Source organism: Dendropsophus ebraccatus, chromosome 7 (assembly GCF_027789765.1).
Source record: "Dendropsophus ebraccatus isolate aDenEbr1 chromosome 7, aDenEbr1.pat, whole genome shotgun sequence".
Classification (NCBI taxonomy): Eukaryota; Metazoa; Chordata; class Amphibia; order Anura; family Hylidae; genus Dendropsophus; species Dendropsophus ebraccatus.
In genome coordinates, this window is record NC_091460.1 from 149,512,253 (window position 1) to 149,529,129 (window position 16,877).

Genomic DNA, 16,877 nt, shown 5'->3' on the forward strand with positions numbered 1-16,877 from the left:
TTATTCTCAAAAACAATTTTTTCATGTATGACGGTGCCACCTACCATCAGGTACGTGGCACAGCGATGGGCACACGGGTGGTACTGTGGTACGCTAATTTATTTATGGGAGTCTTTGAGGACTCTCATCAGGTCTAGCCCTTGGTTCATGGAAAATGTGGTTGTCTATAGATGTTACATAGACGACCTTTTCTTCCTGTGGATTTGATCTCCATTGAGGATTTTGTAAAACATATTAATAGTAATGAGTAGGGAATCACGTTGATCCCTAACTATTCGGGAACCCAGCTAGAATTTTTAGGCCTTCTGATCAGTCACAATGAGAACGAAATCCTAACATCCACCTACTTCAAGGAGATGGACTCAAATAGCTATTTATCGTTTACAAGTGGGCATCTAAAACAGTGGAAACTCAATATACCGTACAGCCAGTACAAAAGAGTGAGAAAAAAACTGTACGGAGGACAAGATGTTTAGGAGACAGGCCAACATATTGTAAAATCGTTTTAAAGCAAAGAATTACCCAGATAAACTACTGAAGAATGCATTTCATAGGAATCCTGCCTTAACAAAGAGAAAAAGATAGTGGAGATCTGAAAGGAGTTACCATGTCTGAAAGAATAAACTTTATAACCGATATAACAAGTCCCACAAAGAAATACAGAAAATTCTCCATAAACACTGGCACCTTCTGAAACTTAATCCCGTTATAAGTTCAATACTTCCCAGTAAACCAATAATCACATACAGAAAGCACCAACCATCAAAAACATAATAGCTCCGAGTCATCTGCGAAGACATAACATCAAGCAAAAGACCAAAGGAACTTCTCCAGGAGTTCATAGGTGCAACCATGCAAGGTGTCTGTGCTGTAGTGTGATCAATCAGGGAAAACCCGAAATCAAGAGTAACACAACAGGACAAACCTATCTGATTAAAAATATGTTGGACTGTAAATCTTACTATGTGGTGGATGTATTGGACAAATCGCACTTTGTGGTGGATGTATTGGAGAAATCCCACTATGTGGTGGATGTATTGGACAAATCGCACTTTGTGGTGGATGTATTGGACAAATCGCACTATGTGGTGGATGTATTGGAGAAATCGCACTTTGTGGTGGATGTATTGGAGAAATCGCACTTTGTGGTGGATGTATTGGAGTGTCCTATGTAGGCAGAACCACACAGCCCCTTCATTGCCGCCTGAACGGCCACAGGCTTAACCTCAAGAAAGAGTTTTTAAAACATGGAGTGTTTAGACACTTTCTAGAGAACCATAGTTCTGACCCTTCACTCCCCCAAATCTGTCCCATTGATCAGATATCTACTAATGCAAGTAATCGGTTTGACCAACTCTCCAAAAGAGAGACGTTCTGAATATATTGCCGGCAGACGTTACATCCAGCAGGCTTAAATGAGGTCACAGGACTTGTAGTATGAATTGTATTTGCTGTTTCAGCGAAGTTATATCATTTTGCTATAATTTCTGCTGCATTTTGTTAAACGGGTTCTTGGCCATTTCTTTTTGAATAATGTCCCTGTGATTGGTATTTGTACTGATTTTGTGCTAAATGCTGCATGTGGTCTAAATTGAAACAACACAGCAGGGAAACTTACCTGTGGGGATTCAAATTGTTGACCCTGCAGTTAGAAGGTGACGCTCTTATAGATAGAGCCCTTGAGATGGTCTGTGGAGGTTGAAATAGTAAGGCTAAAATTAAGGCTCACAAAAACAAAATCTATCTTAAGTCTATGGTGAGATTATGTTGGGAGACCAATACTTATATATGTATTTATGCGTATATCCACCTATTTAGTTGGGGCTTTTACCAGGTTAACTATAGGTCTTAAAATTCTTAAAACAAGGGTTTTATAATAAATAATTTATTATGATGGGAGGTGCACTCCTGCATGTTTGTCTGTTTGAACAGTGGGGGATTTGAACCCAAAGGTGCTTGGATGGATTCATCATGGGTGAGTGCTTTGCCATTGAGCCACAGTAACTACATGGTTTTAGCTGGAAGTGCAGATCATGTTAGAGTCACGATAAGGGGCTTTTAATGAGTTTTTACAGTCTTAGACTGAAACTTGAACAAGTTACTCCTTTTAGATTATCTTATATATGTCTTATATTGATATTGTTTTTACTACTTCCATAGATTACAACACAGAATCACTGTTAGTCAAATAGAATCTCTTTATTACACTTTGAACAGATGGAATATAATAGATGATGCTACAGAGGTAAAACATTAAGAATATAAGAAACAAGGTGCAGCCATGTTACACGTCAATCAGCTCTGGGACAATAAGGCTTTGTCTTCACACTTCTGATGTCTTATAAAACTCTACTGGACTCAATGGGAAATGTCACTTTATACAGAATAATTTCCATCTGTGATTGTTACAACCAGAGAAAAGGCTCAAGGGCTTTTTGAGTTGTCTATTTACCAGAATACATCTTCAATTTGACCTATATTTTAGCACATATTTTTGATCATAAATGTCCCAAAACAACCTTATTTGCCAACACCCCACAAAACGGATGTAAACTTGACAAATTGTTCATTTAAAAAAAAAAAAAAAAAGGTTAAAATAAAGACTGAAGAAATGGACCAGAAGGTTGAATACGTTCCAAAAGGAAAAAAAAAAATAATCTGGAGGTTTCAGACTTTTTTTTGGCTTCAAAAAAACCTTTGTGGGAACAAAGCCTTTGTATAAAGCTCAGTGACTTTACAATGAGCCCAACTACTGACCCACTATTTACCCTGGTGACCCCAGCCGAGACCCCCATGGTACTGGGAACCACAAGGCCTCCATATTAGACCTTTAGATTTTAGGGGCCTTAGGAATAATTTTCTGGGATTGAAAGCAAAGGAGCCTAAAATAGTAAAATATCAAACCCAGCCATAGAAGTACCTTAAAAGCGCCTCCATTTCCCCACGTCTACCTGTCTATGCTGGGACTAGTGATATGAAGATAGCTACTATACATTCATCTATGTAAAAGAGGGCAATGGTTAGAAAGTGCTAGTAGTCTGGCAAAGAAGACTATTGATGTATCATATATGAGCTGCAAGAGATGTGAAGCAGGATGGATTCAGGTTTATGACATATGAAATGGAAGACAAAACCAATGTGACTCCTTCTCCTACAGTATGTGACAGAGGCCGATACAGAACATATAAACGGAACAATAAATACATTTTCAATCTAAGCTCAGTAAGTAAGAAGGAAATTGTTACAGGCAGCTATTGCTGAAGAAACATACAGGCGCCATACAGTAATACTCTGCGTTACTCATTGTACAGTATTATAGGAGTTACAGATAAAAGATGTTTGCCTTCTCACAATTATGCTAGACTACTGAGGCAGAGGCTAGTCTGAGGCTACCAGAGGCTAGTCTGAGGCTACCAGAGGCTAGTCTGAGGCTACCAGAGGCTAGTCATCTCCAGGCTTCTCACTCGCAGGTTTGGCAGATACTTTCCACTTTTATGAAAGTTCCTGAAGTGCATGCAGCAGATTTTGAAGGCCTGTGGCAGATTTGGCAAATCAATGTCTTGTCAGACATGTCCCAGCTCAGCTCGCCATCCAGAGGGTGAAGGTAATCAGAAAACTGGGAAGGGCGGTGAAGGGGCCGACTCCCACACACAGCGTCAGGACCATCCCGAGAGCAGCAGAAACCAATACACTCCTCTGGTCGCGAATGATCTTCTTCACTATATCACAAAACTATAAGAAAAGAAAGGAAAGAGAAATTAATGGCAAGAAGAGAAAAAGGCAAAGTAAAGGAAATGTTTGGGTGTAAATCACATTACAACAATTTTGCAATTTTTACACTAGAAAACTGGAATAAAAGTTGCAATTCTTGCAGAATGCTCTGAATTCTTGTGCAGAAACTCAGGAAAAACTGGTTATTTTTGAGCAAAATAAGGGTTGCAATGTGTCAGAAGACTAGTATGCTAGCCTTGATGGATAGCCCCAAGAAAAAAGTAAAATTGTAGAGACAGAAAACTAGACTTGTAACCTACGCAACATAACTAAAATCAGGGAATGTATAGAGATTATTAACACAAATGAAATAAAACATCAGCATGTGGCTCAGTAACTACAAATATCAGCCATTTCCCCAGAAAACACAAAGTCCAGCAGAAGACAATGCAGATGGGCTGGAGATTGCAGGTTCTAGGACAGATTGCAGAGGTTCCTATACTGATTCCTATGCTGATGCACTAGGATATCCACAGCTATATATCTGGATAATAAGCATAACCCAACACTGAACTAAGAAGAAGATGCAGAAACATAGACACGTGCCCAATAGTTACAATGATCCCCGGCGTCCTCCTGTCTGTACGGCTCTGATATATATGTCTGAATAGATAGAACATGTTATCAACCATTCTGCTAATCCGGCTGCCCCCCCCCCCCAGCTACAACCAACAATCCGAATATGAGACACGTAGAGAGATGACGCAAACCCTTGTGTATCCCTGAGATTGTGCTATGTCTCTTCTGTACCTGTATTTCCTGCGCTATTCTATCCCTGGGGAACATGGCAGAAAGTTCCTGAGGTCGGGTGGACGTGTAAGAACCATCCAGCTCCGGGGGAAATGTCACCACTTATATCTGCTCTTTACTATAAAGAATAAAGCAACATTATCAACAGAGGAAACCTGCGAGTATACAGCGTAACACTGGCCACATCAGGGGCCCCCGGCACTTGCTTCCCTCAGATGCAGGGCCACTGGACACCCCTGGCATACCGGCCTGGTAAGCCCCGCCCCCTGCATGTCCCGCGGTCATAGGATTAGCCCAGCGTTATGTAGGTAAGTTGCTGATGCTCACCTCCGTCGGCCAAACATGGAAGCCTTGTCATATATATAAGCCTCTCCTGTCTCCCCCCAACCTCATCACTCTTTGAGAACCTTAGGGGTAATGTTACTGTGGGGAGGCTGAGGGGCAATGTTACTGTGGGGAGGCTGAGGGGCAATGTTACTGTGGGGAGGCTGAGGGGTAATGTTACTGTGGGGAAGCTGAGGGGCAATGTTACTGTGAGGAGGCTGAGGGGTAATGTTACTGTGGGGAAGCTGAGGGGCAATGTTACTGTGGGGAGGCTGAGGGGCAATGTTACTGTGGGGAGGCTGAGGGGTAATGTTACTGTGGGGAAGCAGGACTGTCTGCCCCTCTGAGGTCAATGTGATGCTGTGATGAGGTGAGGAAGACTGCATTGTAATCAATGTGATCATGAGGTTTATACCCCACTAAGTATCAATCCACATTGTAGAATAATTGGCAATTGTATAGTAGTCAGTATAATGGAGGTCACCCAGCTTTCCTACCATCTTGTATAGTAGTCAGTATAATGGAGGTCACCCAGCTTTCCCAGCATCTTGTATAGTAATCAGTATAATGGGGTCACCCAGCTTTCCCAGCATCCTGTATAGTAGTCAGTATAATGGAGGTCACCCAGCTTTTCCAGCATCTTGTATAGTAGTTAGTATAATGGAGGTCACCCAGCTTTCCCTTCATCCCGTATAATGGCGGTCACCCAGCTTTCCAGCATCTTGTATAGTAGTCAGTATAATGGAGATCACCCAGCTTTCCCAGCATCTTGTATAGTAATCAGTATAATGGAGGTCCCCCAGCTTTCCTAGCATCCTGTATAGTAGTTAGTATAATGGAGGTCACCCAGCTTTCCAGCATCTTGTATAGTAGTCAGTATAATGGCGGTCACCCAGCTTTCCTAGCATCTTGTAGTCAGTATATAAAAAAGTAATAGAGATGAGTGAACCTGGAGCATGCTGGAGTTCATCCGATCCCGATTGTTCGGCATTTGATAAGTGGTGGCTGCTGAAGTTGGATAAAGCTCTAAGGTTGTCTGGAAAACATGGATGCAGCCAATAACTATATCCATGATTTCCACATAGCCTTAGGGCTTTATCCAACTTCAGCAGCCACCACTTATCAAATGCCGAACGCTCGGGATCGGATGGACTCCAGCTGCTCCAGGTTTACTCATCTCTAAAAAGTAATAATCTTCTTTCTGAAGCAGTCCAGTCTTAACAATGATGCCACATGATTTGCTATACAAAGGGGCCCACAAAAGCCTGGAGCCGTCCCTGACCGACATTATCTATATCACCTATCACCTATATCTCACTTATATCTCCTATCACCTACTCCTTCCACTATATACCGCCTCCCGTATACCTTGCATTCCCATTTCCTTCTATCACAAAACCCTGACATTTGTTCCAGTTTTATTGGACAATTCCGGGGAAGTCGCACCTTGGCAGACAGCACAAGGCCCGGACAGGTTTTATGTCTGCTGGAACTACAGGAACTATTAGAGAGGTTAAAGGTTATTACCAATTAAAGTGAATTGTTCCCGTCTCCTCCACAATAGCAGCTATCCCTCAGCCAGCAATAAAGGCAAATACAATCCCACTGTAAGTGCCTGATACTTCCACTCATTTTATGTGTAAATGTGATGGTGGCGCTGAGGGGGCTGTGACTAGAAAGGGACGTGTTAGTGGCCAAATACCGACCTAAAACCCCATCAACCGGACATAGAGCCCTGAACAGCCAGGAGATGAGGGCTCACATACACATATACAGGAAACAGACCAAAAGAAAAATCACCTGGAGATTGTGCTCACCACCGAAGGATAATGGGGAGGCCAATATTCACACGAATAACGCGTTTCAGAGCTATAGCGCCCATGTCTGTCCTTAATCTGATGAAGGGGAGCTATAGCTCAAAGACGCGTTATTTGGACATAATAAATCATCTTTTTGTGTGAATATTGGCCTTCCCATTATCCTTCGGTGGTGAGCACAATCTCCAGGGGTCCTCGTATGTGGAGGCCGGTTTGGACCTCTCCTGAGGATTGCTGGGAGGTGTGTTATATGGGTTGTGTTGCTATATATATATATATATATATATATATATATATATATATATACAGGTGTTGATGGACGTTGCAGCTCTGTCTCCACAACCCCAGAAGGTGAGCAGTGATTTTCTATCCATCACCCATCACCCTACTCTATGAGCCGCTCTCTATTCCATCCACATATACAGAAATTGTATAAAGTACAAAAATACGATTCTAGGAAACAATGATTCTCATTCAGACAGATGAAATCCTTCACATCCTATCCTGCATTATAAACGATAGGTAAAGAATAGAAGGAATTCTACAATTCTCCCAGCAATACTGTACAGAAAGCCGATGGAGCGGCGTTTACCTTGTCCGTCTGCGAGCTGACAGGACGGCCGTATCTGCAGTAAGTGACAAAGTGCTCGCAGTTATCCCACAGCAGGCTGTACGCTTTGGCCCCCACCAGTTTCTCAGCCCTCTCAGCCACTTCTTCATTACAAAGCGGTTTTGTCTTGAAACTTTTGTCCATGTGATTCACTATTATCCTTCCACCATAAGCAAAGTCCTGCACAGTGTCTACTCTGATAGTGGCCACCTTAGCCAGGACGCCCAGTATAAGCCTCTTGTTGGTGACCACTTTCCCAATCAGACACTTGTCCTCTGAAATGGCAGGGAGGATATCCGGCATGAGATGAGCCACCTTGTTATCTCCCAGATAGATCCCATAGTGAATGAACAGGGTTCTGGGGACCTCTAACAGGTCTCCCCTCCTCAGTCTGCACGCTTCCATATCACTCGCTGCTCCCGCTTTCCTCTTGGTCGGACGAAACTTCTTTAAGTTTGCAAAAATGAAGATTTTTTCAAAGATGAAAACCATGAGTCCTAGCAGGAGCGACTTCATGCTGCTCACCTTGGGGCTGCCCGGCATCTATACACTGCTGTCCTGTCTCTCATGCTAATCTCTGCTTTTTGTCAGGCACATGGGGGGAATCACAGAGAAAAGTCTCATCGCATTGGTCACAACTAATGTGGGAGTCGCCTTCAAGGAATTCTACTAAAAATCCTACTACAAGGAAAAATACCACAACAATGACCGGAGTGTTTAGTATTGTTATAGTGTAGTGTTATAGTGTTATGATGTAGTGATATAGTGTAGTGTTATGGTGTATTATAGTAGTGTTATAGTGTAGTGTTATAGTGTAGTGTTATAGTGTAGTGTTATAGTGTAGTGTTATAGTGTAGTGTTATGGTGTAGTGTTATAGTGTAGTGTTATGGTGTATTATAGTAGTGTTATAGTGTAGTGTTATAGTGTAGTGTTATAGTGTAGTGTTATAGTGCAGTGTTATAGTGCAGTGTTATAGTGTAGTGTTATGGTGTAGTGTTATAGTGTAGTGTTATAGTGTAGTGTTATAGTGTAGTGTTATAGTGCAGTGTTATAGTGCAGTGTTATAGTGTAGTGTTATAGTGCAGTGTTATAGTGCAGTGTTATAGTGTAGTGTTATAGTGCAGTGTTATGGTGTAGTGTTATAGTGTAGTGTTATAGTGTAGTGTTATAGTGTAGTGTTATAGTGCAGTGTTATAGTGCAGTGTTATAGTGTAGTGTTATAGTGCAGTGTTATGGTGTAGTGTTATAGTGTAGTGTTATAGTGTAGTGTTATAGTGTAGTGTTATAGTGCAGTGTTATGGTGTAGTGATATAGTGTAGTATTATGGTGCAGTGTTGTGGTGTTATAGTGTAATATTATGGTGTAGTGTTATAGTGTATTATAGTAGTGTTATGGTGTAGTGTAGTGTTATAGTGTAGTGTTATAGTGCAGTGTTATAGTGTAGTGTTATGGTGTAGTGTTATAGTGTAGTGTTATGGTGTAGTGCAATAGTGTAGTATTATAGTGTAGTGCTATAATGTAATGTTCTAGGGTAGTGTTATAGTGTATTGTTATAGTGTAGTGGTATAGTGCAGTGTTATAGTGTAGTGTCATAGTTTAGTGTTATAGTGTAATATTATTGTGTAGTGTTATAGTGTAGTATTATGTTGTCGTGTTATAGTGTAGTGTTCTAGTGTAGTATTACTACACTATAACACTACACTACACCATAATACTACACTATAACACTACACCATAATACTACACTACAAAACTACACCATAACACTATGTATTATGGTGTAGTGTTATAGTGTAGTGTTATGATATAGTGTTATGGTGTAGTGTTATGGTGTAGTGTTATGGTGTAGTGTTATGGTGTAGTGTTATAGTGTAGTGTTATAGTGTAGTGTTATAGTGCAGTGTTATAGTGTAGTGTTATAGTGTAGTGTTATAGTGTAGTGTTATAGTGTTGTATTATGGTGCAGTGTTATAGTGCAGTGTTATAGTGTAGTGTTATAGTGTAGTGTTATAGTGCAGTGTTATAGTGCAGTGCTATAGTGTAGTGCTATAGTGTAGTGTTATAGTGTAGTGTTATAGTGTAGTGTTATAGTGTAGTGTTATAGTGTAGTGTTATAGTGTAGTGTTATAGTGTAGTGTTATAGTGTAGTGTTATAGTGTAGTGTTATAGTGTAGTGTTATGGTGTAGTGTTATGGTGTAGTGTTATGGTGTAGTGTTATAGTGTAGTGTTATAGTGTAGTGTTATAGTGTAGTGTTATAGTGTAGTGTTATAGTGTAGTGTTATAGTGTAGTGTTAGGCTGGGTTCACACTACGTATATTTGAGGCTGTATGTTTGAGGCTGTATAGCAACCAAAACCAGGAGTGGATTGAAAACACAGAAAGGCTATGTTCACATAATGTTGTAATTGAGTGGATGGCCGTCATTTAATGGCAAATATTTGCTGTTATTTTAAAACAACGGCTGTTATATTGAAATAATGGCAGTTATTTACCGTTATATGGCGGCCATCCACTCAATTTCAACATTGTGTGAACAGATCCTTTCTGGGTTTTCAATCCACTCCTGGTTTTGGTTGCTATGAGGACCTGACATGAGGACCAAATACAGCCTGAAATATACATAGTGTGAAGCCAGCCTTATAGTGTAGTGTTATAGTGCAGTGTTATAGTGTAGTAATATAGTCAGGGCCATATTTACCATTAGGCACTATACACAGCACTATACACAGCACTATACACAGCACTGTACACAGCACCATACACAGCACTATACACAGCACCATACACAGCACTATACATAGCACTATACACAGCACCATAACCAGCAGTATACACAGCACTATACATAGCACTATACACAGCACCATAACCAGCAGTATACACAGCACTATACACAGCAGTATAACCAGCAGTATACACAGCACCATACACAGCACCATACACAGCACTATACACAGCACTGAACACAGTACCATACACAGCAGTATACACAGCACTGTACACAGCACCATACACAGTACCATATACAGCAGTATAACCAGCAGTATACACAGCATCATACACAGCAGTATAACCAGCAGTATACACAGCACTGTACACAGCACCATACACAGTACCATATACAGCAGTATACACAGCACCATACACAGCAGTATAACCAGCAGTATACACAGCACCATACACAGCACTATACACAGCACCATACACAGTACCATACACAGCAGTATAACCAGCAGTATACACAGCACCATACACAGCACTATACACAGTACCATACACAGTACCATATACAGCAGTATACACAGCACCATACACAGCAGTATAACCAGCAGTATACACAGCACCATACACAGCACTATACACAGCACCATACACAGCACTATACACAGCAGTATAACCAGCAGTATACACAGCACCATACACAGTACCATATACAGCAGTATACACAGCACCATACACAGCAGTATAACCAGCAGTATACACAGCAGTATAACCAGCAGTATACACAGCAGTATAACCAGCAGTATACACAGCACCATACACAGTACCATATACAGCAGTATACACAGCACCATACACAGCAGTATAACCAGCAGTATACACAGCACCATACACAGCATTGTACATAGCAGTATACACAGCACTGAACACAGTACCATATACAGCACCATACACAGCAGTATACACAGCACTGTACACAGCACCATACACAGTACCATATACAGCACCATATACAGCAGTATACACAGCACCATACACAGCAGTATAACCAGCAGTATACACAGCACCATACACAGCATTGTACATAGCAGTATACACAGCACTGAACACAGTACCATATACAGCACCATACACAGCAGTATACACAGCACTGTACACAGCACCATACACAGTACCATATACAGCACCATACACAGCAGTATAACCAGCAGTATACACAGCACTATACACAGCACCATACAGAGCAGTATAGACAGCACCATATACAGCACTATACACAGCACCATATACAGCAGTATACATAGCAGTATACACAACACCATATACAGCAGTATACATAGCAGTATACACAGCCCTATACACAGCACCATACACAGCAGTATACACAGCCCTATACACAGCACTATACACAGCTGTATAATACATATCCACATCCCAAATAATGGAAGTATAAAAAAAAAAATTATAATTGGTGGAAATGCTCCCAAACCCCACATTAGTATTAGTGGATGTCACAGATATATAGATGATGTCAGATACATAGATGATGTCACAGGTACATAATGATGTCATAGATACAGAGATGATGTCACAGATACATAGATGATGTCACAGATATATAGATGATGTCACATATATAAATGATGTCATAGATACAGAGATGATGTCACAGATATATAGATGATGTCACAGATATATAGATGATGTCACAGATACATATATATATAGATGTCACAGATATATAGATGTCACAGATACATAGATGATGTCACTGATATATAGATGATGTCACAGATATATAGATGAGGTCACAGATATATAGATGATGTCATATATACTATTTATTAATAGGGTAAAATATTTGTTACATTTAATGTATTTCTTCTGAAAATAGAAACAAATCCCCACCATGTGAGACACCTCTCACCCTCCTGGTCACTGATTTCACTCTTTCCATGCTGGAATTACTGATTACATTCCTCATTAGACGCATGATAATAACCCCCCAATCCCTCCATGCCCCCTGGTCATTATATATCGGATCACTTCCTGCCAGCACAAATATATTATTTCAGCTGTTTATAGAAAAGTTTCCCAGCAACGTCTCCTGGAGGCTACAAAATGCTGGTGCCGCTATATATATTATATCCATGAAGAGACGATTAGCGCATCGCGTGGAAGTGACTGGAATAAGATGGGAAGACTGATCCGAGTGTGAGATTTCTCCTCTTCAGATCCATTCCTGGTTTTGGCTGCAAAAATCTGTCAGATAATTTGTTATATATCTGTAATATATGGTAAGCTACAGTATATACTATGTATATATTATGTATACTACGCTGTTACTATGTTATGTTACTATGTTACGATGTCACTGTATTACTGTCACAGTGTTAGAATGTTACTATGTCAGTGTGTTACAATGTTACAATGTCACTGTTACAATGTTACTATGTCAGTGTGTTAGAATGTTACTATGTCAGTGTGTTAGAATGTTACTATGTCAGTGTGTTACAATGTTACTGTGTTAGAATGTTACTATGTCAGTGTGTTACAATGTTACTATGTCAGTGTGTTACAATGTTACTGTGTTACTATGTCAGTGTGTTACAATGTTACTATGTCAGTGTGTTACAATGTTACTGTGTTACTATGTCAGTGTGTTACAATGTTACTATGTCAGTGTGTTACAATGTTACTGTGTTACTATGTCAGTGTGTTACAATGTCACTGTGTTAGAATGTCACTGTTACAATGTTACTATGTCACTGTTACAATGTCACTGTGTTACAATGTTTTGATGTCAGTGTTACTATGTCAGTGTTACAATGTTACTATGTCAGTGTTACAATGTTACTATGTCAGTGTGTTACGATGTTACGATGTCAGTGTTACTATGTCACTGTGTTACGATGTTACATATTGAGGCAGTATCCGTCCCAGGGCATTCTGATAGATGCTAATCCATTATGTAAATGAATAATCCCAGGAACAAAGCAGACAAAAGGGCGTCTCTGTCTTGTCAACAAAGCTTCTTATTCGGTGGCTAATAACATCAGCGGCCAAGTAAATGCACAACTAACCCACAGGGCTCCAACTTCCCAGAGAAGCTGCGAGTAATGATGGATGGGAAGACACATTCATCTTACCTGAGAAATGACTCAGCCATTGAGGCCTGGAGAAAAGAGAACTTGATCCTTTCTCCCCCTGTATAGAGAGCAGCTTCCCCTGCGAGGCTGCCAGCACGCTGTCAGCTGCCATTAGCCAGGCCTTTGTACAAGGCATTACAAAAGATTACCTTATAGCGCCTACTGGGGAAAGATTTATTCCTACTCCAACCATCAGCTCAGCCAGCAGAGAGCATCCACCCTCCACCATGCTGACGGCTTTCTGAAGTGACATCTTCATGGCCCAATTTCCTGACCTTCCCAGTTCCTTTTTGCTATAGTATATAATTGCTCTTACTCATCAAAGAGAAAAGATGTTGGACTGGATCCTTCCTTCCCAGGAGTCTGGCAGAACAAGAAGAGACAACAGGTCTGGCTGGCAGGAGGACGTGTTATATACGTCCATACACCTAGGGGAGATGTGTAATAGCTGGGGATATCAGTGATATATTATTTTTATATTTTATCTTTTATTTTAACGCAATTTTTGTAGTCCCCCTAGAGATCAATGCAGTACCTATATACTGCATCTTAGCAACGCCATGACGGGTATATCATCATTAATTGTTTAGGGTTTATTCAGCAAAACAATATAAATTACTACATCAAACTTTTCTCTAGTCTCCTCATTATTGTAATCTGAAGGAAAAGGTCCCTTTGTTGTCCCTCCAAATCTACCTGGATTACTCGCCCTTTACCCCATTGCTCCGCAAGATGGCCATACTCAAGTACCCTAACATTCACAGCCAGTGATTGGCTAAGAGGATTGTCACTCCTAAAAAAAAAAAAAGTCCGCCCTGAAACTGTCAGCCAGAGCATAGAGTGGGGGCAGTGTCGGACTGGGGTACCTGGGGCCCACCAAAGAAGAATCAGTAAAAAGCGACATACTGACCCGGCCCTATCCTGGATTCATCTGGATCTGCAAAAACTCCCTTGTGAATGACATGTTTTCAATCGAACTATAACTCTCAGAATACCCTACACTTATGAAGCGTTAATGAAGGGTATGTTGGGAGTTGTAGTTTCAGACAGAACAAACCTTTAATAATTGATTGTTGTGCAGAAGCTTCTGGTGGCCGTAATCTGTTACATCCATCAGCCCTGAAGGTCCAGTACTATATGTCTCTACAGTGGCAGCTCATATGTACTACAACTCCCAGCATAGCCTGAGGGATGCAGACTATCAGTAATGCTGGGAGTTGTAGTGCTTGCAGCTGTTGTACCTGGATGATTCTTGGTGTATTGTATACTGGAAGCTTTGTGGGAGATCAGAATACATAGTTATGTGGGGGCTCAGTGTGTGGAGGTGACCCCAGAACAGCACTAATATATATATATATATTATCACCCTACTGTACCTCTAAACGTACCATCACACTGTTACTGACCAAATCATCCATCATACTACTACTCCTTCATCCTCCTGCCCCTCCATCATCATACTACTACTCCTTCATCCTCCTGCCCCTCCATCATCATACTACTACCCCTCTCATCCTCCTGCACTTCCATCATCATACTACTACTCCTTCATCCTCCTGTACCTCCATCATCATACTACTACTCCTTCATCCTCCTGCACCTCTATCATACTACTACCTCCTTCATCCTCCTGCACCTCCATCATCATACTACTACTCCTTCATCCTCCTGCACCTCCATCATCATACTACTACCTCCTTCATCATCATACTACTACCTCCTTCATCCTCCTGTTCCTCCATCATCATACTACTACCCCTCTCATCCTCCTGCACCTCCATCATCATACTACTACCCCTCTCATCCTCCTGCACCTCCATCATCATACTACTACCTCCTTCATCATCCTGCTCCTCCATCATCATACTACTAACCCTCTCATCCTCCATCATCATACTACCTCCTTCATCATCCTGCTCCTCCATCATCATACTACTACCCCCTTCATCCTCCTGTACCTCCATCATCATACTACTACTCCTTCATCCTCCTGCCCCTCCATCATCATACTACTACCCCCTTCATCCTCCTGTACCTCCATCATCATACTACTACTCCTTCATCATCCTGCTCCTCCATCATCATACTACTACCCCCTTCATCCTCCTGTACCTCCATCATCATACTACTACTCCTTCATCCTCCTGCTCCTCCATCATCATACTACTACCCCCTTCATCCTCCTGTACCTCCATCATCATACTACTACTCCTTCATCCTCCTGCCCCTCCATCATCATACTACTACCCCCTTCATCCTCCTGTACCTCCATCATACTACTACTCCATCATCATACTACTACCCCCTTCATCCTCCTGTACCTCCATCATCATACTACTACTCCTTCATCCTCCTGCTCCTCCATCATCATACTACTACCCCTTCATCCTCCTGCTCCTCCATCATCATACTACTACCCCTTCATCCTCCTGCTCCTCCATCATCATACTACTACCCCCTTCATCCTCCTGTACCTCCATCATCATACTACTACTCCTTCATCCTCCTGCTCCTCCATCATCATACTACTACCCCTTCATTCTCCTGCTCCTCCATCATACTACTACCCCTCTCATCCTCCTGCACCTCCATCATCATACTACTACCCCTTCATCCTCCTGCTCCTCCATCATACTACTACCCCTTTATCCTCCTGCACCTGCATCATACTACTACCCCTCTCATCCTCCTGCACCTCCATCATCATACTACCTCCTTCATTATCCTGCACCTCCATCATCATACTACTACCCCTCTCATCCTCCTGCACCTCCATCTTCATACTACTACCTCCTTCATCCTCCTGCTCCTCCATCATACTACCCCTTCATCCTCCTGCTCCTCCATCATACTACTACCCCTCTCATCCTCCTGCGCCTCCATCATCATACTACTACCCCTCTCATCCTCCTGCTCCTCCATCATACTACTACCCCTCTCATCCTCCTGCTCCTCCATCATCATACTACTACTACCCCTCTCATCCTCCTGCTCCTCCATCATCATACTACTACCCCTCTCATCCTCCTGCTCCTCCATCATCATACTACTACCCCTCTCATCCTCCTGCTCCTCCATCATCATACTACTACCCCTCCATCATACTACTAACCCCCCATCCTTTTTCCCTTCCATCATCATTGTAGTTCCCCTCTCATCCTCCTGCTCCTCCATCATATTACTACCCATCCATCATCCTCCTACCCCATCATACTACTACCCCCTTCATCCTCATCAGCATACCAGTACCTCCCTCATCATTCTCCTGCCCCTCCATCTGTATGTAAAACAAACAGATTTACTTACCTCACCTGTAAGGTTCCTCTTGTGCCCCAGCAACTCCTCTTCCTGCTCTGCTTGAGTGAGAACGAACGCCGGAGGGGGTGGGGCTTCTCACGGCGGGGGCGGAGCTTCCCGGGACTACCCAGGATGTGGTTTTGCTGGGGCTATCGCCTCAGAGTCGGGCAGACCCGGCAAAACCATGTATTTATCCTGCTGCAGCTGGGACCCACTGACGACAGGCAGCATCATCCTATGGCTGTCTGGGGGCCACAGCTGCTGGACAGGGAGTGGGAGTGGGGGAGGGGCCCACCAGAGGATCCTCAGGTCCTCCGGTGGCCCAGTCCGGCACTGAGTGGGGGAACCTGAAGACAGAAGGACCACAGGTAAACGTGGGAGGTGAGAATAGGCTGCAATCCTGGCAATACAATACTCTCCATAAAGAGTGAAGCAT

General features: G+C 42.2%; 1 protein-coding gene across 7 annotated transcripts in view; it reads right to left on the minus strand.

The window, feature by feature from the left end:
- Nucleotides 1-2,570: 2,570 nt before the first annotated feature.
- Nucleotides 2,571-16,877, minus strand: part of LOC138797920 (lecithin retinol acyltransferase-like) — a 99,331-nt gene continuing 85,024 nt past the window's right edge. For 4 of the 7 annotated variants that reach the window (XR_011364017.1, XR_011364020.1, XR_011364016.1 and 1 more), the window contains one exon: nt 3,645-3,732. Coding sequence is in view for 2 of the 7 variants with exons in the window: in XM_069978724.1 (XP_069834825.1) it covers nt 3,580-3,732; nt 7,255-7,815 (714 nt within the window). In the remaining 5 variants the exon portion in view is untranslated. Of the gene's footprint in view, nt 3,733-7,254; nt 7,834-16,877 lie in introns of those variants that run through there. The other 3 variants (XM_069978724.1, XM_069978725.1, XR_011364019.1) reach the window with 3 other exon arrangements.